This window comes from Corythoichthys intestinalis, chromosome 6 (assembly GCF_030265065.1).
Source record: "Corythoichthys intestinalis isolate RoL2023-P3 chromosome 6, ASM3026506v1, whole genome shotgun sequence".
Classification (NCBI taxonomy): domain Eukaryota; kingdom Metazoa; phylum Chordata; class Actinopteri; order Syngnathiformes; family Syngnathidae; genus Corythoichthys; species Corythoichthys intestinalis.
In genome coordinates this window covers 27133639-27160810 of record NC_080400.1, presented here as the reverse complement: position 1 = coordinate 27160810, position 27172 = coordinate 27133639, and the positions used below count along the sequence as shown (strand labels likewise).

Below are 27172 nucleotides of genomic sequence, written 5' to 3'. Positions count from 1 at the left end.
AGTCAACACCTTGCTATTATTCACTGTATCTACATTAAACACAGGGTTGTTTGGTTTGCTGCTTCGAAATATGACACAGTTCCCGGAGTCTTAAACATCATGTGTGTGCCTTAAACAACAGTGTTATGTCTTTTTTTCTAACAGTCATAAAAAGTCAGCAGTACCTGCAGCCCTGTGTGTTTACCGTTTTCACTTTGCACTTACTGGGCACTTGTTAGGCAGACCTGTTCGAGCTTTCAACAACTCCAGCTTAACTACGGAATGGTGAGTCCAATCTAAACATAGCCGGTTTGAGTTGTTTATACTCTAATGTATGTAAATACTAATTTTAAAAATTATTATTTGCTTGTATACAAACAAGTTGGGTGTCCTGAGACTTGAGCCACCCAATAAATTCACACATTTCCTAATATATTGTCTGCTACTTAGAAAATCAGTCATTTGCTTCCAAGTCTGTGAATGACAGTTCTCATCTGACGGTGACTTTACCGAAATTGGTTGGCAAGGTACACATCAACTATTTATCAAATTGATTTAGACCTAATAACAGAAAATATTTGTATGAAAAATACCTCCAGGCTAGAAATTCAAAACAGTCAATTAAAAATGAAAAATTGTGGTAATGGAGTGCACCTTCCTTTGTAATCTGACCATGTATTCCTGCCCGCTGCACAAACTAGTTCACCATGCGTCATCCGTGACCTAGAAACATCATACATTTGGAGCATCATAAAACGAGGACCCCCATGTATCTGATGTTATGAAGTCACGACTAGAATAGCATCATAGCCAGAATTTAACCATGTGTTTGTGACTTTAACAATGTGACAAATTTTGAGGGCATTGTAAAGACAGCTTTATGTCTCCCATTTGCTTTTCAGGTGTTTAATTGTACAGAGATCGATGACATACTGGAGAGGTTCTACCTGTCACCATTTTATGGACTTGAGTTCTGTATCGGGTTTCCTGGGAATCTTATGGCCATACTTGGCTATCTATTTTGTCTGCCCAAGTGGCGTAGCTGCAATGTTTACCTCTTCAACCTGGCAATCTCTGACCTCATCTTCCTTTGCACGCTGCCCCGGCTCTCCTTTCTCTACGCCAACCAACAGAAGGAGACCAGCTACTACGCTTGCATCATCAACCGTTACGTCCTGCATGTCAACCTCTACTCATCCATTCTGTTTATGGTCTGGCTGAGCATGGATCGCTTTTTGCTGATCCGACACCCTGCACGGAACCACTTTCTGCTGAATCCCCGGGTGGCGCTGGTTGTGACTGGGTTAAGCTGGCTCGCCGTCAATGCAGAGGTGATCCCCATGATAGCGTTGATGCTGCAGGACCTGCAGAGTGGAAACTGGAGTCGCTGCAATGACTTTGCCAGCCTCCAGGGTGATGTCAGCCTTTTGGGGTACAGCATGGGGCTCACCTTAACCGGCTACATTCTACCTCTGCTTGGTCTCTGTGGTTTCTCCCAAAGGATCGCGCTGCTATTGCGGACACAAGAAGCAGCATTTCATCGCAGGACGACACAGTACAAGCGTGCTCTCAGGGTTGTAGCTTCGGCGTCAGCCATGTTTCTGGTTTTGTACACGCCGTACCACGTGATGAGAAATGTTAGGATAGCATCCCGCCAGGCCTGGGCAGGTGTACACCTATGTACAAGGATGTACATAGAGGGCCTCTACATCTTGACCCGACCGTTGGCCTTCTTGCATAGCGTCATTAACCCAGTATTCTACTTCCTCATGGGGGACAAGTTCAGAAAGTTCCTACTTGCAAAGTTTAGAAAGCTGGCAGGAAAGAAAGTGCAGTCAAGAGAGCCTGCGTGAAGTGAATTGATTTCTCAAAGTCTGTTTGTTTCCCCTTTATTTTGTGTATAAAACTCTAAAGTGGCACAAAACAGTTTAAACTACTGACCTCAATGACGTCAAGGAAGACATTAGCATATCATTAGACCTAAGCAGATCTAAGCAGCTATGTAAAAAAAAAAATTCGGCTTTTTGTACAATGGATCTTCCATCCTTCATGACATCAGTTGCGCAAGACCTCAGACCTAATGCCAAGAAAGCTTTACTCAAGAGTGTGTCATAACTGTTTAGTTTTTTTCTTTTGAAAAAACTCCAAAAGAAGGCACATATTTAAATGGAAATGTTGAGAATGTAATCAAAGAAGATACTGAAGTAAGGCACATATTTAAAAGGAAATGTTGAGAATGTAATCAAAGAAGATACAGAAGTAAGGTGACGCACATAAGACCTTTCTCTCAGTGTTCGCGAAAAGGCCAAGTGCTTTTCAATTTTTACGTTTCACAGTGTTTGAATTTGTTGTGACCCCATTAACATTAAGTCATTTGGAGACAGGTTCACAGTGTTTTTAAAATGTTACTTTAAATATTGTCTGTGTGGTTTATAAAGGTATGAAAATGTTGGCTATTTAAGGGGAAGTTAGGTTCATTAAAGACTCTAAATTCTCTATGAGGTGTGCATGCGTACACTTGTTTGTTTTTATGTGGTTTGTAGCCACAGTTGGCTGGCAACCAGTTGAGGGTGTACCTCACTCCTTCCTAAAGTCAGCTGTGATAGGCTCTAGCACACTCTGTTTAATATTTATTTATTTATTATTTATCTATTTATTTATTTATTTATTAAATGTGGTTTAGAGCAAAACCAACACTGCATTTTTTGGGTCAAATTTCAGGCAATAACATTTGGCAACTGGATTTTCGGTGCCAGCCTAATCGTTAGCCATTGTAACAGTATACACACTTTCAACATAAACTTCTCACACACAAATGATTCATAAAAGGGTTTTTCCACATAAAAGTTAGTAAAAAAATTCAATTTCTATATAATTTCAAATCTACCTTTGAATTAACGGGCATCAATCTTTTCGGATAAATTTGTACTTTTTTTTTAATGCAAAACTTGTTAAACACAGTATGAGATGAAAGACCTCTGACAGGACACAGTGCTGTCTGAGTCAAAAAGAAGCAGGGGAATGAGCATGAAGGGCAGGCAGAAAAGCTCCCGGTAGATAGGAAATGGCAACTGTGACCGGTACTAATATGAGGCAGTTGTTTGAAGAAAATCATTGAGGTCATGGTTATGGTGGATCAAAAATATCAGCAAAATAAAAACAGAAGTAGATTAACTCCAAGCAGAACACAACATTCTCACATTTGTTAAAACAGTTAAGCATGGCCACGTATCCATTATCATAGGTTGGAACATTGCAAAAGAAAGTTTCATAAGTTATTTTACTTATTACCAAGCAGCCACATAAAGTCATTTTGATGCGCAAGGCTTTTGGGATTTGTTAGGTTTTTTTTGTTTTTGTTCGTTTTTATATTTTTTCAGTCCCTTGGAGGATTCAAGTTTCTGGCTCTTTGCTCATTGGACACAGCTGACAATAACATGACAATCCTAAAAATAACAAATATGTTTCTCAGTTTACTTTAATATGTTCCATGCTTTGGTGACTAATGTCTAAATTACAGAGCGATATTATTAAACTGAGTCAGAGTGGTATAAAAACTAACATCATACAATATGTTCTCAAACTGAATTCACATGAGATGATAGAAGCCATTGATGATAAACCCAGGGATACATTGAGCACGATAGCCACCCCACAAGTTGCATGTTATTTATTTAGCTGATTTTATAAAATATTTATGGTTTGTGAGTAAATCAATAATATAATCAGTAACATCAGATAGATGAATATCAATTCTAGTGTAACTAACTTTAATGAGTAGTGTGCTTCAAACGAGTAGCTTCTCACAATAATTACCGTAATTTTCGGACTGTAAGACGCTACTTTTTTTCCTCATTTTGAATCCTGCGGCTTATAGTCCAGTGCTGCTTATATGTTAATTTATTTGGCTTAATAGGCAACACTTTATCTGAAAGCTGCATCATAACTCTGACATAAGACTGAATGAAAATGAATGCTTATGAAACATGTCATTAAGTGTCATCTGGCAAATTATGTCACTAACTCCATTTATGTCCAACTCGGATCTTTTGCATCCATTCTAAATTGAGATCATTTGTCGAATGACACAAAATGACATCTGTCATAAGCATTCATTTATGCTCATGGCAGTGTCATGTCATAATTATGATGGTCTTATGGCAGTCTTAGGGCACCACTGTCAAATAAAGTGTTACTAAATATCATAGCAATTAATGAAACAACTGGAACAGTAACTGAAGAAGTACACTCAAAAAATTGAATCAGGCAGGTTGTAAAGGATTACTATAAGACAGTGTGCATTTTCAGCAAGAAAAAAATTGTGTTTTCAAGGTGAGCATGATTGAATCATGCAGTCTCTACATAAACATGAACAGTGAATGAAGAGCTTGATTAGATATTGTTGATGCAACATAATGTTAATGTGTCTTTCCAACTAATTGCAATAGTCTCGTGATTTTTCGCAAGATTTAAAAGTAGGATTGCCAACTCCCTGAAAAAGTAAGGGACACCTCATTGGTACCGTCACCATTGAATTATTATTTTGCATGTGAAAAGAGATTTTTTATTAGATGGGACTTTGAAAGGCAAAGGCCCAGCTAGTAAAATTCCTCAACTTTATTTTTATTTCTTTCTTTCATAATCTTATTATCCACATGTTTTCGGCGCAGTGGAGACTCCAAACCATTTGACCGACGACCGGCACCGTTTAAATATCAAAATGACCGGAATTCCATTCATTTTTAATGGCAAACATTTTCCCTTCATTTTCAATGACAGGAAAACATAGGTGGTTGTGATTTTTGACCACTTACCATTACAGCCCATTGACATTGAAGTGGCACCTAAGTAAGTCAATACCACTGACAGCTATGTACGTCCATGCCATTGACTATCATGAATGTCGCTACTATTGATGCCAATGTACTGGATTCCATTGAGGCATATATAAATTGATGCCATTGACGGCCATTTACGTTAAAATTAGGGCTGTCAAACGATTAAAATTTTTAATCGAGTTAATCACAGCTTAGAAATTAATTCATCATAATTAATCGTAATTCAAACCATCTCTAAAATATGCCATATTTTTCAGTAAATTATTGTTGGAATGGAAAGATAAGACAAGGCAGATATATACATTCAACATACTGTACATAGGTACTGTATTTGTTTATTATAACAATAAATCCACAAGATTGCATTGACATTATTAACATTCTTTCTGTGAAAGGGATCCACGGATAGATTCTTAAAGGATAAATGTGAGTTTGTGTATTGTGACTAAATATTGCCATCTAGTGTATGTGTTGAGCTTTCAGTAAATGATAACGTAGTGACAAAACTGTTCTGCCCAAATGAATGATGGGAAGTGGGTAACCATGACTGTGTGTAGCGGCTGCAATTAATATACCTTCTCTGTGTTGTGTACAATGCAGGGTGTTTAGAAAAAGATCAACTCCTGTCATTCTTCCCCACATTGCTTGCCTCAATAGTTATAATTGTTGTGGAAGAGATGTCAAAGATTTACGCAATTAAAAGCACGGTCCAAATGAATACCTGTATCCACTCCACTCACCTGTCACTGCCTCTTAGCTCTGTATATACGTACAACGTCGCCATTGTAGTCTGTTTGCGGCAATGCGTGAGTGGGTCGTTCTATGCATCCGTTAAATATTTTAACGTGATTAATTAAATTAATTACCGCCCGTTAACGCGATAAATTTGACAGCCCTAGTTGTGCCTTATGTTGGCTCAACACGTGTGCTTTATGTTAAAAGAACACAATTGCTAAATACTAAAGGAAAGCAATTTAATCAGGTGCAAATTATGTATTTCTTTAATGTCGGTTCAACATGTATTTTGGGGTGAACATGAGTGCCTTATGTTGGCTCTCCAAGAGTGCTTTATGTACGCGCAACAAGAGTGCCTAATATTGGCTAGACATGTGTGCTTTATGTTAAAAGGACACAATTGCTAAATGCTGAAGGAAAGCAATATTATCAGGTGCAAATTCTTTCCATAATTTTTTTATGTCAGTTCAACACCCCATTTTTTTTGTGTAATTAGCACAGAACATGAATTTTGATTGTTATTTACATATGTAGCGGTGCAATGCATGCTAGGAGGCATGTTGGACGACAACAGTGTTGACAGCAGGTGGCAGCAGAGATTGTCTATCTCCCCCGAGGGAGCAGTGATGGCCAAATAAAGCTTCTTGAAGCAATGAAGCTTTGCAGCTATTTAGTTTAAAACATCATGGTGGTTCATTTGGTCTTATGACAGTCTTATGAGTCCACTGTCAAATATAGTGTTATCGGTTAATATGTGTTGTAAATATCCCATAATACAGTGAGGACAGCTGCGGCTTATAGTCCAGTGCGGTTAATAATATATGAACAAATGCCATTTTCGTGTCAAATTTGATGGGTGCACTTTATAATCAGAAAATTACGGTAGTAGTCAAGGTCGCCACTTTTAAAAGGTTAGCAATTTTGATTTAGATGACTGATCAACTACCACTGAGCCACTAGTAACTTGTCAGGAAAAAAGACAGGCAGGATTAAATACTGGCTTTCTTCCTATTTCGAATGTTAAACGGTTTCATGATGAACTGCAGATGCAAGTATGCTGTTCCTAAAAGTACTCAAGTTAATTGGACTTATCATAACAGACAAGGCTAATAAACTGGAAAATCAAGCATGATTTTGAAAAGTCAAGCATACTTTGTTTTTTTCAATTTACAATGCATTCTTCCTTATTTTCAGTATAGTAATCACGTGAAAGGAAAACAGGCCCTGATAATTGAACTCAGATTCCAAATATCAAAACTGAATTCATCTTGACAGTTTGGCTAACGTGTTCAACACATGGAGATGATCATATTTCCTGGCAAACGTCTGACCGAGCTGAAATGCAAGTACGGTTACATGGTTTTAAGAGGCGTGTGTGCTCGCAGATCTACAAGCAGTTGTGATGACTATTTACAGTTGTAAATGTGTTGTGCACAAATGCACATTCCATACAATATGCCAGTGTAATCATTTAACCAGCACTATATGCTTTTTTTTCCCTCACCAGGAGTCAACAGTCGTAATCCATTTCACGTTACTGTTATTATCCCTTTGTAGTGGTGAAGGAATTCAAGAGCAGATCTCCAAAGGGGGTGGAATAGCATGTGCAGCACATGTAAGCACACCTGCATTGGTTATAGTGCAGAAGAAGAATAAATATGATTAGTGAAACACATACACAGCCCTCTTTACGTTGGCATCAACAGGACTTACTTATTTCAATAATCCTTTACCATTAATAGTTTATCCACACTTGAATGTTATCCTCATATCATTTTCCATCCCCAAGGTGAGAACTCTTGAAATGTGTAGTGAGTGGTTAATTGGGAGGCAATGTGGAGCATATGCTTGCAGATCAATTGTACACTCAGTGAGAACACTTAAAACATTCAGTGATTTTTCAACTAAGCACACAATGTTCCCCTACATTGTTTTCACAGCCAACAATTCACAATTTCATGGTGCTTGCCAGGAATACGTTGGATGAAATACATAAGCGAAAAATGTTAATGTTGCGCAGTTGAAAGCGGTGAGAACAATGCAAGCTTGGATAATGAATTTGATAATTGACTTGGGGACTCGTGAACCTTGTGTGAAGGTGCAATCTGGTGACGGGAATTATTTTCCTGTTCTTGCATTCAGATATTGTTCATGCCATAAGGTGAATTGAATTGGATAGATAAAAGATCAACTAAAGGCTTGGATGGGATAAACCCACAAAAATAAATACTGAATGCACTTTTTGGGGGGATTTGATTTTCAATCAAGCTAGGTATTATTTATTTTGAACCTTGAATCCACGTCAATAGAATCTTAACAGTCCAAAAAAATGCAGTAAACATTTATTTTGGGCATATCGAGACAGTAGGTAAAATGTAAGAACACTAAATCACCAAATGCTATAAAGGTAAGGAAGCATATTACTGTCCCACCAAGAAGAAAATAACAACAACAAAAAAACATCAAAGTATTACCCATTCATGCTGTCTTGTACTATTTGTTTGGTCAGTCAACTGACTGACTGTGATGTCAACATGATAAGCTTGACTAACAGATTCAGCAAAACAAAATGAAGCAATTCCTCCCTGTTCAAAACATTGGCGTAGGCCTGTGAAGGCATGTCTTTAATCTCTTGAATTATATATATATATTTTTTTAGCAAATTAGATTCTTAATATTATAGAAGAGCAACATAGTTCAATTTCTAGCAAATTTGATTTAATAAAGACAAAGACAGAACTCCGCCAGTGACCAGTGAACATGAATGAGTAAAACATGAAATTTGTCATGTTTTTTTCCATTCATGTAACGCAATGAACTTAAAATGTGTTCGGGCTAACCCAACATAAATGCGTTAAAAGAAAAAAAGGAAAAAAAAAGATCAATAGTTAGCCAGAGGCTATCACTAACAGATGAACTGAGCTTTAATTACTTTGTCAATCGTTTAAGGTTCTGCATTGTCAATGCTGGGCTGTTTCTCATCCAAACCACACCTTACATTCAGAACAGTAAATAATGAAAAAGGTGTGTTCAGCAAATGCATTGTTTGTACAGGGAAGTGACTCGCATACCAACAGGCACAATGCAAAACAAAAAACAAGGAGATATGTTCAGGATTTCAAACCACCCCATGAATTTTGTGCCGAGAGAGAAATGTTGTTTCAACTCAGTCAGATTCTGTAAAGCAAAAGAACTGTGTAGTAAAAGACAACATGATTGCCAAGCTTTGTTCATTTCCTCAAAAACATATTAGGCCTACCACTGGTCACTTATAAGGCCATTTTCTACCCAATGTACTCCACCCACAACAAAATGATGCATGGACAAATCCAATGGCAATCTAAAAAAAGTGTAATTAGTTTTAGAGCTCAATAAAATGGAAATAATCCACTAAACACCTTATATACACACAATTCAAAAATTTATACATATTTCAAGACCAATTTTTAACCAGAAAATATCAAATCTATAAAATATTATTGACTTGCCTAAAATCTGGTTAAAAAATATAGACATTTGAAAGTAAACCCCCACCCCCAATTTCCAAACAGTAATGGAACATATACATTATACTGATACTACATTGGTCCATAACAAAGTGAATAAAACCCTGTAAAAATACATTTATTCAATAAAATATTTATTCGCAAGCAGCTTGGAGCTTTTAATTTTCATGGGAGAAAACCTTTTATTAAGTCTCACAAACATTAAAAAAAAAAATCTTTACATGGTGCGCTATTAATCCTAATTCTTTATGGGTATATGCGTCGTCCTACAACTAATCTTTTTGTTGTTTTTTTTTTGTAGACCCTTATGAAGAGGCTTAAGTCCACACCTGACCATGACACTTGAGAATCCTAAACCCTCATGTGACCCATCCCAGATTCGAAGCTAATCCCAGAAACAGTTATAAAGATAACTGATGTTCTTCTGGATTGGTGGAAAAATTCCCAAAACTATAGTGGAAACTGTTTGATAGGCAAAAGGGCAATTTCCACCGTCACTTCCTGTGGAAGAAATGGCCATGTCCAAATACACTGCAAATTTATAACGTCTTTTATAAGGTCTTATTTTTCTTAAATCTAGTCAAATATTTTTCCCAATCATGTTTGAGTGTTAAAAATAGTTAACAGATTAGTGTGTCAGATTATTCCATTTACTTTAATATTATTATTGGTTCTTATTAAACCCATACATCTTAAGGTTGGTCATTTTTCACCTAAATCAAGGGTCAGCAACCCGTGGCTCTTTAGGGCTGCCCTAGTGGCTCCTGGAACTTTTTCAAAAATATTTGAAAATGGAAAAAGATGGGGGAGGGAAATATATTTTTTGTTTTACTATGGTTTCTGTTGGAGGAAAAACATGAAACAAACATTCTTCTAATTCATTAATATTGTAATGAAGTTAAACCTGAGGTGTGGTGCGTCATTCTCTATAGGATGCACTGCAGGGAAAATAAACATTTAATCATGAAGGCTGATAATGTATTTGTATTTGTAGCCAACTTAGTCATTTTGATACTAAGCTAATATAGCTAATACAGTAACGTTGCCTTCATTATAAGGCTTTTAAATGTTTCTGGCTCCAGACATATACATTTTTTGGTCCAATATGGCTCTTTCAAAATTTTGGGTTGCCGACCCCTGACCTAAATCAAGGAAAATTTGCTTTCACATAATATTTTGAACCATAAATATCTATTCTTGAATTAGAAACATTTGACATTTCAAAGCTTTTTTTTTTTAAAAGATTCAATATACTAATTTGTTGGTTAAAATAAGTCTTAATCTTATTGTCAGCTAGCTTTATTTTCTTATTTCAAGAAATTTTAGTAAAATTTACTTGAAGCACTGTCAAATAATTTCACTTATGTCTATTATATTTACACTGATAACAAGGTAATTTAACTAGTTTTATGGAGGTGTTTTTGCAGTGTACTTCTAGTCACACGGTGATAAGTTTTACAAGCAGCATCTTGTGGGAGAGATGTCAATTTCATAAACTGAGAGTCCTCTAAGTCCACTCTCCAGAATGATTTTTTTCATAAAAAAGTAAGTAACTACTAGATGCATTATTAATCTTGAAAATGGCGAAAAAAAACTCAACAAATATACTAAAGATAGTTCCTAATAAACCATATTTACAAAGACGAATGCTGCAATGAGAAAAGTTGGTCTCAACAACTAAATGTTTGTCAAGTTTTTTTTTTACAAATTTTCCTTTAGCCACTCCGTGTAGTTGTCCATCATACGATGTGCAAGGAGGAAGTCCATCGGCCACAATGTAAACATCAACGCGCCATGAAATCCTGATTCATAGTGTTCATGCGTCACCTCCACACCGGCTGTGCGGAGACGCGTGGCGTACATGATCCCGTCGTCTCGGAGGACGTCGTACTCGCATGTTATTATGTAGGCTTTAGGTAGAGAACGCAAGGCAGCATCCGGAACCAGAAGAGGAGATGCTCTTGGGTCAATTAGAGATCCACTGGTTTCGATTGCTAACTTTGCCTCACCCAGACCCACAGCCGGGGCACTGTAGTTGTATTTCCCGTGATACGTTTCAGGCAGTAAAGTGCTCCAATTGACGAACTTGAGCATGCCAGAAGACTCGAGGTTGTTGTGGGCGTTGGCCATCATGGCTCTGAAAAAGGCTTTGTCGCTTGTTAAGTACTCACTCCAAAATCGTACCATGAGGGTACGTGGCAATATGGGCATGTCTTGATTCTGCTGATAAGATGGCGTGTTGAGGTCCAGTGCCTGGAGTACAGGGTAGATGAGGGCTTGAGCTTTCAACTGAACCTTTTGTGTCGGGTCCTTCAGTAACTAAAGATTGTGAGGAGGAAAAAAATGGTATGATTTGATAACATGAAAGGACAACAGTAACTAATGACATCAATACATTCCATCTCTTCACCCCTGTTATTTAGAGACATGTCTTCACACAGTCAGTGATTAAAAGCCAACATGATCCATAAACCCCCTTAGCCAAAACCAACATGCTTGTCGCTACGCTATTCGCACAGTCACTCTTGGCCTCGAGAAGCTTTCAGAGAGCTACAAGGTTGAGGCAGAATGTGAATGAAAATAAACCTTACAAGCAGTGTTGTTAATAACGGCGTTAGAATATAGTAGCGTTACTAACGGCGTTATTTTCTTCAGTAGTGAGTAATCTAATTAATTACTTTTCTCATCTTGGCAACACCGTTACCGTTACTGAGGCGGGAAAGGCGTGCGTTACTATGCGTTACGATGTTGGTTGACTGCCGCGAGAAAAGTCTGGAAAAAGACGGACTCACAGAGACAAGAGAGCAGAGCAGGAGTGGGGAGGAGGCAAGGGAGTGTGACACCGTTGCAAACGCAATGCTACTATGCTAGGTGGCTCCAATAATACCTGACTGTAGCCGATAGCCTACAAACTAAGCCCACATGATAGTTCTGTAGATATCACATATATACAGAACTACATGCAAATGACAGACACAGCGGCATTAGCCACATATATAATAAAGAACTAGATGCGTTAGTAAACAGCCGCCATCTTAAAGCAGTAGACTTCTCATGAAGGCTCTGTTATAGAGAACCTTCCTGGCGAACCTAAGTCACTTTTTATCTAAAATGCTCCTAAATAGGCAAAACTAAACTTAAATCTATCTTTAAATGATGAAACACTTTTATAAGTTACACTTGTTGAAAATGGACGGAAGGGAACTAATGCAATAACGGGAGAAATTTTAACAACTTTAAATGACTTCCACACATAGCAAAAGTTATTATCTAGTTATCACAATATCCGCAATATCCCTGTGTCTAGTTAAGTTTAGGGTAAAGAATTGGGCCAGGGCCAGTTGTCTCAAAAACCCTTTAAATTTCAGATTGTGTGACCAGTTTTTAATATTTAAAAAAAAATAAAAAACATGAAAATTATCACCAGTTACTTTGTCAAGTAACTAATTACTTTTACATTCAGGTAACTGAGTTAGTAATGCAATTACTTTTTGGGAGAAGTAATTTGTAACTGTAATTAATTACTTTTTTAAAGTAAAATTAACAACACTGCTTAAAAGTGTCAAATAACCTATGATTATACAGGTGACGGCATGCTTGGAAGATAGATGAATGAAAGTATGAGTAAATGAATAGCATGAACTAAAACCAATAATGCCAGCTTGATATAAGCTTACCTCTTTTACCTTCATTATGTGAACCAAAAAGTAAAGATTTAGTGTACCTGTTGGGAGACGGCAGCTGCCAGATTCCCCCCAGCACTGTCCCCGGACACTGCGATGCGCCCTGGGTCCACAGAGTACCGAGCAAGGACCCCTATCTGAAGAAAGTGCTTGACCACACGATAGGCATCCTCATAGGGAACAGGGAAGTGGTGAACAGGGGCGAGGCGATACCTGTAAGGACAGTAATCTGTATGAGTAGAGGAAAGGTACAGGACACTGACTTGTTTGTACATAAGCCACAGGTGTTGCCTTTCTATTGAGCCACATACATTGATGAAGTTTTGAAATGTGGAATTTGGAATCACTTGCCAAATAGTTACTTGAACCGTATTTACTGTTTCCATAAGATCAGACACACATTCTAAGATATTTATAAAAATACTGAGGATGAGCATGTGTCATTCATCTTGTTACGTTATCATAGCAGTCAAAAGCTACCGTATGTGTGGCAAGTGTCACAAGACAAGTAGCGTGCAGTGTGAAAGACAAAGCTTGTATAGTGAAAGCCCGGCTAGACAAAAATGAAAACCATTTAGCCTCAATCTGCTGCATCCTGTTTTTGATAGATATGTAACTAACAACAGAAGATACAGACTGCAGACTGTGACAATAAAACGTTTTGGAAGAGACAGATGAATATGATTAAACTGAAATTACATCACTTACAACTTGAAACAGTAAATGTAACAAAGAATACTTTCAATGTGAGCAATGTCAGACAAGGGTCGGAGCTACAGTACTGGCCAAAAGTACTGGCACCCCTGCAATTCTGTCAGATAATGCTCAATTTTTCCCAGAAAATGATTGCCAATTGAAAATGCTTCGGTATTACTTGCAATGAAAAATCACAAAAGCGAATGGAAAAAAAATCATTAAATCATTATTATTTTACACAAAACCTCAAAAATGGGCCAGACAAAAATATTGGCACCCTTTGAAAAATCATGTGATGCTTCTCTAATTTGTGTAATTAACAGCACCTGTTACTTACCTGTGGCACATAACAGGTGATGGCAATAACTAAATCAAACTTGCAGCCAGTTAAAATTATTTAAAGTTGACTCAACCTCTGCCCTTTGTCCTTGTGTGTACCATGTTGAGCATGGAGAAAAGAAAGAAGACCAAAGAACTGTCTGAGGACTTGAGAAGCAAAATTGTGAGGAAGCATGGGTAATCTCATGGCAACAAGTCCATCTCCAAAGACCTGAATGTTCCTGTGTCTACCGTGCGCAGTGTCATCACTAAGTGTAAAGCCCATGACACTGTGGCTAACCTCCCTAGATGTAGACGGAAAACTAAAATTGACGAGAGATTTCAACGAAAGATTGTGCGGATGGTGGAAAACGAACCTCGACTATCATCCAAACAAGTTCAAGCTGTCCTGCAGTCCGAGGGTACAATAGTCATCAACCCGTACTATCCGTCGGCGTCTGAATGAAAAGGGACGCTATGGTAGGATACCCAGGATGACCCCACTTCTGGGCCAGAGACATAAAAAAGCCAGGCTGGAGTTTGCCAAAACTTACCTGAGAAAGCCAAAAACGTTTAGGAAGAATGTTCTCTGGTCAGATGAGACATAAGTAAAGCTTTTTGGGAAAAAGCATCAACATAGAGTTTATAGGAAAAAAAAAAACGAGGCCTTCAAAGAAAAGAACATGGTCCCCACAGTCAAACATGGCGGAGGTTCCCTGATGTTTTTGGGTTGCTATGCTGCCTCTAGCACTGGACTGCTTGACCGTGTGCATGGCATTATGAAATCTGGAGACTACCAACAAATTTTGCAGCACAATGTAGGACCCAGTGTGAGAAAGCTGGGTCTCCCTCAGAGGTCATCAGTCTTCCAGCAGGACAATGACCTAAAACACACTTAAAAAAGCACAAGAAAATGGTTTGCGAGAAACCACTGGAGACTTCTAAAGTGGCCAGCAATGAGTCCAGATCTGAATCCCATAGAACACCTGACAAGAAGTCTAAAAATGGCAGTTTGGAGAACGCACCCTTCAAATCTCAGAGACCTGGAGCATTTGGCCAAAGAAGAATGGTCTAAAATTCCAGCAGAGCATTGTAAGAAACTCATTGATGGATACCGGAAGCGGTTGTTTGCAGTTATTTTGTCTAAAGGTTGTGCTACCAAGTATTAGGCTGAGGGTGCCTAGACTTTTGTCTGGCCCATTTTTTGGAGTTTTGCGTAAAATGATAATAATTTAAAAAAATGTCATTCTCTTTTGTGTTACTTCAAAATAAATGAAGGTATGACTACCAAAGCATTTGTAATTGCAATCATTTTCTGGGAGAAACTGAGCACTATCTGACAGAATAGCAGGGGTGCTAATACTTTTGGCCAGCACTGTATGTGGGGGTGCGTCCTAGGCTCGGTTTGCGGGCGTAAAGGGGGCACAGTGGGCGAAGGGAGGGTTTAAAAATCACGTATTATGATGCGCGAAGGCATTAATATTGTGTTTAAGTGAGCATACATATCATATGATTGAATTTTCCGCCGCTACCCCTACTCCAACCACCCCACTAGTATAGTTAAGACGTAGCGTTTTGCAAATCAACGTAGCAATGACGCAGTAATGCCAGCTGTCCTTGATCTCTTTGCAAATCTGTACTAGAAGATGCAGAGAATAATGCAATCAAAACAAACATATACCATATTTGCCCGAATATAAGACGGTGTTTTTTGCATTTAAATAAGAATGAAAAAGAGGGGGTCGTCTTATAGTCGCAGTCTCGACGTTATACCCATTCATGACGCTAGATGGCGCCAGATATCATTGAAGCGATGTTCTGTCGTGACAGAGCTCAGCTACTCTCAAGTATAACCAGTTTGCATTCTTTTAGTGCAATGTTTTTCCTTATTCAGATTTGTTTCAAGACTACAGTTACAGTTAGACTTCACTTTGATGGTTAATGCACTTATTGCAATTTTGTTGTTTTATCACAATAGATTGGTTTATTTACATATCAAAAACCAGAAGCCATTCATTTACGAATGTGATTGCACTTTAGTTTACATATTTAAATGTTCAGATATTAAGATTTGAATGAGGCAAAATAACATGCTTTTTCTCTCAAATATATTGTTATAATCATTTGTTTCAAATGTACTGTAATTATTTTCTTTATAAAAATTAATTTGGTGTTCAAAAAGTCTTTTTTCAAACTTGAGTCTTGAAAAAGAGGGGGTCGTCTTATAATCAGGGCCGTCTTATATTCGGGCCAATACCGTATTTGATATGTTCATATTGTCTTATCCCAGAGCTAGATAGATAGCACAAATAGAAAAAAAATACAAACATTGTTCCATGGTAATAAATTGTACATAAACTGTTTACTTTGTTTTTTTTTTCCTTTAAATGGGAAGATAAAAACTAGAACAAGCTGAAAAGTGAAAGCAGAAAGTATTGTATATTTATCATAATAAGTAGTTGACATCATGAATATGAGAAAGACAGTATTTGACAAATATTGTATAATAAAAAATAAAAAAAAAAACACACAAGGAATCCCTTTCTCATTGACAATCCACCTGTCGCGTGTCCAAGCTGATACATTGAGGAGCAAACCTTTTTCAATAAACCGCAGTACAGCTGTAATTGGGCACTTATAGGTTAATGCACCACAGTACTCTACTTACTCTACGGAGAGAATTACTGCATTCAGCTCGGTAGCTACCTTTCTGGCAAGGAGATCATATGGACTCATGTCTGTGAAAAGAGACAGAACAGAGACTTCAGAGAGCTAGATAATACTCATAATACTGATGCAATAATACTTATCGCAAAGAGTAGAACCTGCTATGTCACTCTAAAGGTCAAACACATTCCATTTTAACATTCCACTCAACATCAGATGTATACAGATTTTTTGCCCATGGGAAATAATGAAAGCAGATCCAATTCTACTGCTTATTTTGTCATTTCTAGTTTACATGTAGTCAACATCTCTTTTTGATACTAAGCCTTTTGTTGTACATATCACCAACAAAAGCCAAAAGGGAACGGCGGGGACAGTCAATAATCTTGAAGTTTGATGAACCAGTGATATTATCCAAAGCATTACCGTAAAATGTAGTTCAAATGAGAAATGTATAATGGGCATTTAAGCTTAGAAGCTCCCCTGCACTTGGCATTGGGATGGGTATTAACTGAATCAGATGTAGTGCACTGACTGTAAACGGCAAAGACGTTGATCAGTCTCTACTACTTCCAGATCAGAAACGTGAAGCTGATCTACTTCATTTAACTAGGAAAAGTCTTAGCCATACAACAACCGCATCAATGAGAAGTTTTCAGATGTTTTTCATTCTTAAAATAATTGAAAAATAAATACAGTTTTATTTATTCCTGATGTGTATGATCAAATGCCCACACCTTCTTGAAATGTAATGGTGTCTTGGATTAGGACAAACAGATTGCAAAAACAGCATGGTATGTGTCAAACTGAATGGTGTGTCTTCAGGGTTCTGGAGTAGCAAAGCCGGGCACCCTCTGAGGTACCCGCCGCTCAAACAGACGGTATGTTATTTCCTCAGGAACGGAGGTTTTTGTTAGACAGCTTGGTAATTATCCAAATTCGATGAATATACAGTGCCTTGCAAAAGTATTCGGCCCCCTTGAATCTTGCAACCTTTCGCCACATTTCAGGCTTCAAACATAAAGATATGAAATTTAATTTTTTTGTCAAGAATCAACAACAAGTGGGACACAATCGTGAAGTGGAACAACATTTATTGGATAATTTAAACTTTTTTAACAAATAAAAAACTGAAAAGTGGGGCGTGCAATATTATTCGGCCCCTTTACTTTCAGTGCAGCAAACTCACTCCAGAAGTTCTGTGAGGATCTCTGAATGATCCAATGTTGTCCTAAATGACCGATGATGATAAATAGAATCCACCTGTGTGTAATCAAGTCTCCGTATAAATGCACCTGCTCTGTGATAGTCTCAGGGTTCTGTTTAAAGTGCAGAGAGCATTATGAAAACCAAGGAACACACCAGGCAGGTCCGAGATACTGTCGTGGAGAAGTTTAAAGCCGATTTGGATACAAAAAGATTTCCCAAGCTGTAAACATCTCAAGGAGCACTGTGCAAGCCATCATATTGAAACGGAAGGAGCATCAGACCACTGCAAATTCACCAAGACCCGGCCGTCCTTCCAAACTTTCTTCTCAAACAAGGAGAAAACTGATCAGAGATGCAGCCAAGAGGCCCATGATCACTCTGGATGAACTGCAGAGATCTACAGCTGAGGTGGGAGAGTCTGTCCATAGGACAACAATCAGTCGTACACTGCACAAATCTGGCCTTTATGGGAGAGTGGCAAGAAGAAAGCCATTTCTCAAAGATATCCATAAAAAGTCTTGTTTAAAGTTTGCCACAAGCCACCTGGGAGACACACCAAACATGTGGAAGAAGGTGCTCTGGTCAGATGAAACCAAAATTGAACTTTTTGGCCACAATGCAAAACGATATGTTTGGCGTAAAAGCAACACAGCTCATCACCCTGAACACACCATCCCCACTGTCAAACATGGTGGTGGCAGCATCATGGTTTGGGACTGCTTTTCTTCAGCAGGGACAGGGAAGATGGTTAAAATTGACGGGAAGATGGATGCAGCCAAATACAGGAACATTCTGGAAGAAAACCTGTTGGTATCTGCACAAGACCTGAGACTGGGACGGAGATTTATCTTCCAACAGGACAATGATCCAAAACATAAAGCCAAATCTACAATGGAATGGTTCAAAAATAAACGTATCCAGGTGTTAGAATGGCCAAGTCAAAGTCCAGACCTGAATCCAATCGAGAATCTGTGGAAAGAGCTGAAGACTGCTGTTCACAAACACTCTCCATCCAACCTCACAGAGCTCGAGCTGTTTTGCAAGGAAGAATGGGCAAGAATGTCAGTCTCTCGATGTGCAAAACTGATAGAAACATACCCCAAGCGACTTGCAGCTGTAATTGGAGCAAAAGGTGGCGCTACAAAGTATTAACGCAAGGGGGCCGAATAATATTGCACACCCCACTTTTCAGTTTTTTATTTGTTAAAAAAGTTTAAATTATCCAATAAATTTTGTTCCACTTCACGATTGTTTCCCACTTGTTGTTGATTCTTGACAAAAAATTAAAATTTTATATCTTTATGTTTGAACCCTGAAATGTGGCGAAAGGTTGCAAAGTTCAAGGGGGCCGAATACTTTTGCAAGGCACTGTATATCACTTACATTATAGGCTAGTTTGTTTTGTTTGTTTTGAGAGTGTGCTCATCTACTTACGAGAGCTCCCCAGACACCATCCTCCCCCATGTAGGTATATGACAGCCCTCCTGAGTTCTGTGTCGCCACTTTGCTGCTTAGGTTGGTAAAGCAACACTTCAACACCGTCGAAATTTTCCACGGTCACATTGACGTGTTTGTCCGAAATAGGCACAATGTTTTCAATCAGAGTTATGAAGTACATCACTCCCATGTAGTCCTTTATCCCTAATAATTCACAGAAGTCCGCCTGAAAGGGAAAATCAAGCGAGAGACAGATTTGTTAAGGAATTAAGAGTAACAGTACATCACACAGCAAAACAAACCAAATGGCAGAAGAAAAGAGAACACTTCAGCTGGTTTGTTGGTGCAAGTTACTTTGATATAACTGCAAAATATGCTTTAAACAACCCACTTATCCACACATGGGTCACTTGCGAAGGTGCTGTATCCTATCCTAACTAACTATGTACAGTAGGCAGGGTACACCATTAATTGGTTGCCGCTAATTGCAGGACACAAAGAGACAAACAACCATTTGCGCTCACGCCCATACCTCGGAACAATTGTTCCAAAATAAAACGAGTTTCCAAAGCTTACAATACTGTATTTTATCCTGAGTAGATCAGGTTGCGTCTCCTGTGTCAGTAAGAAAAGACCCATTGTCAACTGTCATTCTGCCGGCATGTGTTTGACAATGAACATCCTTTTGAATGATTTTCCCTGACACGCAACCCCAATTATTGAGGGGAAGGTTGAGGGTGATCAGGTGGTGTGCTACTGTAAGGTGACCACTAAATTACGACAAACCATACACTTCATAACCTATTGACATGACACGGGAAACGGGGCCGATTCGCAGGGGGGCCTATTTTCAAAAACTTCAAATTCAAATATTTACAAAACCAAAGCTGTTACTGGCCTAAAACCAAAACAGACACCTACCTTAGCCATATATGAGTCTCCGTGAGCAGCGGCATCAAAAAATTCAGAGTCGTTGCCTTATAAAATCCCAATTAAATATTCTTTTTACAGAAGTACAGTATAACACAACTTAAAATGGCTATAAAAGTCTCAGATTTTACACTAAATGCACAGAAATCACCAAATGCTGCGATAATCACCTATATTTTCAGGATCAATAGCAATATTTAACATGTATAAGTTTTTGACCAAAATAGCAACTTTTTTTTTTTTTTAATTTACTGCAAGTTTTCAATAGCAAATAAATCACTCAATTTAACATCAGAAACTTAATACTTGAAGAAAACATGCAGGATCAATTATAAAGAATATGTGAATGGATTATTAATAAATTCTATATACAAACACAACTTATTATAGAATAGAATAGCCATTTATTATCATTATACCCTACACAGTGTATCACAAAACTGAGTACACCCCTCGCATTTCTGCAGATATTTAAGTATATCTTTTAATGGGACAACACTGACAAAATGACACTTTGACAGAATGAAATGTAGTCTGTGTGCAGCTTATATAATAGAGTTAATTTATTTTCCCCTCAGAATAACTCAAAATATAGCCATTATTATCTAAACCCCTGGCAACATAAGTGAGTACACCCCATAGAAACTATGTACATCCCTAAAGGTCCAAATTGAGTACTGCTTGTCATTTTCCCTCCAAAATCTCATGTAATTCATTACAGGAGTGCTGTCAACATTGCTGCAGAGATTGAAGAGGTGGGGGGTCAGCCTGTTGGTGCTCAGACCATACGCCGCACTCTACATCAAATTGTTGTGCATGGTTGTCACCCCAGGAGGAAGCCTCTTCTAAAGACGGTACACAAGAAAGCCCGCAAACAGTTTGCTGAAGACATGTCAACAAAGCACATGGATTACTGGAACCATGTACTATGGTCTGATGAGATGGGCGGGCTCTCTTGTATACCATCTTCAGGCGAAAAATTCTTGTGAATAAATGCTTAAATCCCCAAATTCTTCATAGATATGGAAGTAAAACAGTCTCGATTCTTGGTTAAAAGCAAAGAAACTGTGCAGTTAGCGTTTATTTTACGTATATTGACAAAGTACAATGCTATGTCAATGGAAGAGGCTAGCGGCCGCCAGGCGTAAAAGGAGCTTTTCTGGCGAAAATTCTCATGAATGAATGCTTAAATCCCCGAATTCTTAATAGTTATGGACGTAAAACAGTCTTGATTCTTGGTTAACAGCAAAGAAACGGTTCAGTTAGCGTTTATTTTACTTAAATATGTTGAAGTACAATGCTACTCTATTCGCGAATGAGGCTAGCGGCCGCCTGATGTAAACAGCACTTTTCTGGCAATAATTCTTGTGAATAAATGCTTAAATCCCCAAATTCTTCATAGATATGGAAGTAAAACAGTCTCGATTCTTGGTTAAAAGCAAAGAAACTGTGCAGTTAGCGTTTATTTTACGTATATTGACAAAGTACAATGCTATGTCAATGCAAGAGGCTAGCGGCCGCCAGGCGTAAAAGGAGCTTTTCTGGCGAAAATTCTCATGAATGAATGCTTAAATCCCCGAATTCTTCATAGTTATGGACGTAAAACAGTCTTGATTCTTGGTTAACAGCAAAGAAACGGTTCAGTTAGCGTTTATTTTACTTAAATATGTTGAAGTACAATGCTACTCTATTAGCGAATGAGGCTAGCGGCCGCCTGATGTAAACAGCACTTTTCTGGCAATAATTCTTGTGAATAAATGCTTAAATCCCCAAATTCTTCATAGCTATGGACGTAAAACAGTCTTGATTCTTTGTTAAAAGCAAAGAAACCATGCAGTTACCATTTATTTTACGTATATTGACGAAGTACAATGCTACTATGTTAGCGAATGAGGCTAGCGGCCGCCTGGTGCAAACAGAGCTTTTGTAGTTAAAATTCTTGTGAATAAATGCTTAAATCCCTGAATTCTTTATAGATACGGACGTAAAACAGTCTCGATTCTTGGCTTAAAATAAACTATGAGGCTATTAAGAAAATTAGCCGCCTCCATGTGTAAACAAAGAAGAAAATTCCTGTGAATAAATGCTTCAATCAAGCACGCATGGCACGAAAAATATAATATTTACCTTGAATCCACGAACAAATCACTCTTGAGACAATCCTTCCCATTTGTATGAGGTACAAATTTCGTAGTTTCCAATCGTAAGTAAATCCAAACTTAAATCCGACATGTGCGTGTGCCGTCTTCGGCTATTACTAAATGAAGCTCGGCTCTGATAAGGCATAGTGCAAAGAATGACAAAGTGACACGTCAATAGTGATGATGTCTATGGACAAACTTAATAGCTCCAAGTTTCAGTGGGAAGTCCCAGTTGGATATCTAATCTTTTTTTTTTTTAATTTTTTAAAAGGGCACTTCATGAATTGCCAGAACTGTATAATTTATCAAAATCCTTAGCCTCTAAATTAGATATAAAACAGAAATAGTACAATCTTGATTTGAACTATGTGCATGGGTTGTGGTGCAACAACTTGTCAATTTCCAAAATACTTATTCTAAGTGTGAATTTGGAATGCTTATCTATGAAGCAAAAAAAAAAAAAAAGTAGAATATGATAACCTATACCATTTATGACCTAAAAATATCACTGTCAGAGCTAACATTTTCAAAGCAAACAAATTGGCATGGTAAATTTAAAAGCATCGTTATATTAATAACCGTTGGCAAGGATGGATAAGAAACAGTATACCACATGCAGGTTTGTTAATAGGCTCTATTATTAGAAAGTGTGAGCAGGACTATACTACACAAGGATTAGCATTTGACATAATCTGGCGCAACACTTATGTACTGTTTAACCACATCAGCGAAATACATTGCAATGCGACACCTCAACGACCTGAGAACAACGAAGTAGAACCATTGCTTTAAATTTTATACTACTTTTTTGTCTGTTTGTTTAAAATATATAACTTTAGTGTGAATATTTCCATTGTGAATAATGGGTGTGGTGTATAATTAATCAAAATTAATGTTTTATTTTTTTTTTCATCTCAATTGGAAAGTGACCAACTGACATAAAAAGTACAAAGTACAATCCAATATAAACTCTATATTTTCCTTTAGCATTTACAGAAAACTCAAGTCTAGACTTGTGAACACAGGAAGAAATAAAAGAATGTTACACGCCCCGGTTTAAAAAAAAGAAAAAAAGTACCAACCTATCTAATGACCCTCCAAATAGAAAGATACGAGAAAGTTTTAATTTGAAAGTAAAAATTGGAGTCCTTACCAGGTGGCTGAGACTTCTGAAGAAAGTGTCAGTCAGCATGAGTTTCCATCTCTCCTCAATATCCTCGGGAATGGGTTCATACACATAATATGCGCTGAAGGAGCAGAGAGCCACGAATAAAATGATGCTTCCCAGCCTCATCGTGTACAGTGCGTGCGGCGAGACGACACCACTCAAAATTGTTTACCCACTGTCACTGAAAGGCGCGACTCAACACGCGCGCGCGAAAAATACTTTTCTCGCACTCTCTCTCTCTTCCTCCTTTTCAGCTGCACGTGCTTGGTGTCATCTGGTGGTTTTCGGCGTGGGTTCATAAGAGCGTCTATCTACCCTATGTGCGCACGTCTCCTCGCGGTTACAGTGGCGGGTGAAAAAAAATATCAGGAGCATTTACAATCACGAGGCAGGAACCATCCCACCTTGGACTGAGCGGCGAATTCTTCAGGTGCCTCTGGATCAGATGCATCCGCTACAAGTCAAACACGAGCTTCTTAGCCTAAATACATAAATGTAAGCGTTACAAAAATTGATTTTTTTTTTCACAGCGGAAACGGGCACCAGCAAGTTAAAAAAAAAAAAATAAAATAACATAAAATAAACACTTTTTTTTTACTGGCGGAAATAGGCTTCTTGTTTTGTTGAGGAAAAAAAAGTTTTTATACTTTTTTTTTTTTTTTTGTGGCGGGAATGGGCTTCCATTAGGGGTATAACGGTACACAAAAATCTCGGTTCGGTACGTACCTCGGATTTGAGGTCACGGTTCGGTTCATTTTCAGTACAGTAAGAAAACAAAATGCAAAATGTAAATGTGCTAGTTGTTTATTACACACCTTTGTGCTTTCAACAATAGGAACATTAGCGTATACAAAGGTAGAATTCTGCCCAAAAAGTAGTGGGTATTTAAAGATAATCCAACAACAATTTGCCTTTCAGACCCCGCATATTGGTCAGCATTCTTTCTGAAAGAAAGAAGAAAAAAAGAAGTCCTGTGCTAAACAAAAAAGCAATACCAATGACAAAGATTTTAACATGTATTTTACAAATGAAATGTCTCAGTGAATCTTTTTTTTTTTCTTAAGAACGGTTTTCAGAAGCTTTATTGGTGGATTTTCTCAAGTTAAAGCTCCACACAGAAATTAATAAATTTAATTGTGCTAGCAGGATCTGTGTATTATTCTTATTATTTGATTACAGGTGTTTTAGCTCATTTCAATTTATTTTTTTTTAAATGGGCTGTTATTTTATTATGTGTTTATATTTTACAAATGTAATGTAGTATTTATTTATATTGTATATTTTATGTTGTATAACTTTAATTCCTACTTGTTTTGTTGTGGTAGGAGGGTTTTGTATTGAACACGGGGCCGTGTTGGTTATTATTATAGCAGAGAAGACAGCAGTAAATCAACAAAGACAAGTCAACTATGCCCGATGTACCACTCAAGAGATCTGATTGACTCAAAAAGTGGGTTACGATTGCATATTAGTTTGAAAATCGACAGCATCCACCGTATTTTTACACGAGTGACTTCTGGTCTGCCCGAGCCAAGCTACCGGTAGTAGTATTGACGCAGGAGGGTCGCGTCTCGCGTCAAATAATAAACTCTGCCGTTCTTTTCACGTGCGTCGTGTTGAGCCGCTTCTGGGACGCGTCTAGCACGCAGCCACACTGCGACTGGTGTGCATTGGCTGATTGACTTTAATGCCGCGTTTCACTGCGTTCTCGCGGCGGCCACGTTGTCGCGTCGTTGATATTTCTGGGTTATACTGTCGTACCGTGTTTGTCCTCATTATAGTAGAAAAGACGGAGGAAATATAATCCACACAAAGAAACTGTAACCCGATCGACTCACAGCCTTGAAAAGTAAGGATTGCATTATGTCAGTAACTCGGTAGGCCTCCGTTCCGAACCGAGCACCACGTACCGAAACGGTTCAATACAAATACATGTATCATTACACCCTTAACTTGCATAGATGCAGGTCTCACAGGTGGGGTTGATTCAAAGAAATTGTGCAACGGTACAACTGAGGCGAAATGTTGTAATTAGTTTCCCACCACTTTCTGCAGATGGCATACGGTTTGTTGAACCATGATTGAACTGATCACATAGGAAGGCCGGAGTATGGAGTTGAAGACAACCTCTGAACTGTGGGTAGCTGTGCTAAAGATAATGATTTTAAAAGAAAATTACCAATCAAATCCAAATGTTTGCCTAGTAGCTGCCATTGACAGACATCCAATTCATTCATAAAGGGAGGACTGGCTGCAAATGCTCATCTTCTCATCATCTGCCAGCCTCTCCTACTCAAAATGGATTGGACGTCCAGTGCTGTCAATGGCATCTAATGTGTTAAAAGTGAAAACAATAGATTTTGTTTTATTGCCTATTGTCATAGGCGGAGTTTGTATCTTGTGGTGGTGGTGGTGGTGGGGGGGGGGGGGGGGGGCAAAAATGTTGACGACCCCACAATGCAGTATCAGCAATAAAATTAACTACAAGATATATGCTCGGATAGTAGCATAGCACATGCTCATACATACAGGCATCCCAGCTGTGTGTGCGTGAGAGCGCATGCGTTTTTCTGTCTTACCTAGTGGAGAAGTAGACTTCTTTAAGGTGCTAGTCACATGATCTGTTTGATAAATACTTTTTACCCATTATATATAAAAAAAAATGTTCGTTTCATTCATTTGTGTTATTTTATTGCTTTACAACTTTTATAGATAACATTTTACAGGCAAAATCTTAATTTTAAATTCATATATTGGAAACTCAAATATGTGCAATGACATTTTTTGCCAACAAGTAGGTCTACCCCCCCCCCCCAGGCCCCCCTTAATACCTCAACTCTCCCCTCTTCTCGTGCAATGAAGGAATCAAATGCCTCTTGTAGGTGGTTTGTTGCATATTAATGGGAAATATATACTAAGATATATACATATTTGGGTGTCAAAAATAAATCACTTGTGGAACTTTTAATAAATCTTGTGGAATGAATCACCATGTTTGAATAAAAAAAACAAACAAACAACAGAAATTCAGTCATCGTCAAGAAACAAGTTGTTTGACTGTGACGTTTGTACTTCACTGTAAAATATACACACAAAACTGCCGACTATTGGGAGCTGACTAACGTGCTCTGCATCAGTTTCTCTGTCATATTAACGGTCATAAAACTTGGGTGAGTTTAAAAAAACAAACAAAAAAACTGAAGAGGTTGCGAAAGCAAGTTTTGAAGTTTATATAGTGTTGCAGTTCAGTCATTAAATACGGTGAGACTTTGCTTCCTGGAAAGTATTTGCCAAGCATCCCCTTGTAAACTCATCTCGTAAACGAAATTTAATGAGACATCATTCAAGGTCACTAAATGCAAACCAGAGTTTGTGTTAAACAGCTCCCTGAGCCTCCCTCTTCTCACTGACCTTCAATGCTTAATACCATCTTCATGCAGGTTGCTTCTTAAGTGTGCAATATTACTGGTAGTTCTATCATTTGAGTACATTTACCACTGCTTTCCCTCTGAACGTACACCGATCACTTAAACAAACATGAGGGCAACAGCATGTGTCATGCCTTGAGTTAAGTTGTGTTAGGTTTGTGCCCTGTGGGATATACTATGGACCGAGTTCAACCTTCCCAGAAGCAATCCTGCTTACCAGCGGGTAACCGGAGTTGACAAAACCTGTTTATCTAGTTTGTGGTCAATCGGTGCTACAACGTTGATTATGAGGTTGATTAGTTGAACCTGTGTCAACCCAGTCAGAGTTACTGCGCGTTCACATACAAGAGGGCGGAGACCAGAGTCAAACACTACTTGTGACGATGGTACGGGCACCTTACTTCACGGAGGAGGAATTAAAATTCACCCTCACCGCG

The 27172-nt window shown here is 38.2% G+C and overlaps 2 protein-coding genes across 2 annotated transcripts; one reads left to right on the top strand and one right to left on the bottom strand.

The window, feature by feature from the left end:
• Positions 1-213: 213 nt before the first annotated feature.
• Positions 214-2426, top strand: LOC130917433 (succinate receptor 1-like). Its single transcript, XM_057838826.1, has 2 exons — positions 214-264; positions 882-2426. The coding sequence occupies exons 1-2, from the start codon at positions 262-264 to the stop codon at positions 1830-1832; spliced, it is 954 nt and encodes a 317-aa protein (XP_057694809.1). The 5' UTR covers positions 214-261; the 3' UTR covers positions 1833-2426.
• Positions 2427-9336: 6910 nt separating this feature from the next.
• On the bottom strand, positions 9337-23628 carry aadac (arylacetamide deacetylase). Its single transcript, XM_057838824.1, has 5 exons — positions 23293-23628; positions 19066-19294; positions 16424-16493; positions 12783-12954; positions 9337-11377 (listed from the first exon to the last, which is right to left on the bottom strand). The coding sequence occupies exons 1-5, from the start codon at positions 23431-23433 to the stop codon at positions 10760-10762; spliced, it is 1230 nt and encodes a 409-aa protein (XP_057694807.1). The 5' UTR covers positions 23434-23628; the 3' UTR covers positions 9337-10759.
• Between the last annotated feature and the right edge of the window lie 3544 nt (positions 23629-27172).

Excerpts from the sequence above, each read along its gene's own strand:
- aadac (XM_057838824.1), bottom strand. The coding sequence starts at position 23,433 with ATGAGGCTGGGAAGCATCATTTTATTCGTGGCTCTCTGCTCCTTCAGC. Across the intron at positions 19,295-23,292 it reads TCAGAAGTCTCAGCCACCTG|GCGGACTTCTGTGAATTATT; the intron begins GTAAGGACTCCA and ends TTTCCCTTTCAG. Across the intron at positions 12,955-16,423 it reads GCAGTAATTCTCTCCGTAGA|GTATCGCCTCGCCCCTGTTC; the intron begins GTAAGTAGAGTA and ends CTGTCCTTACAG.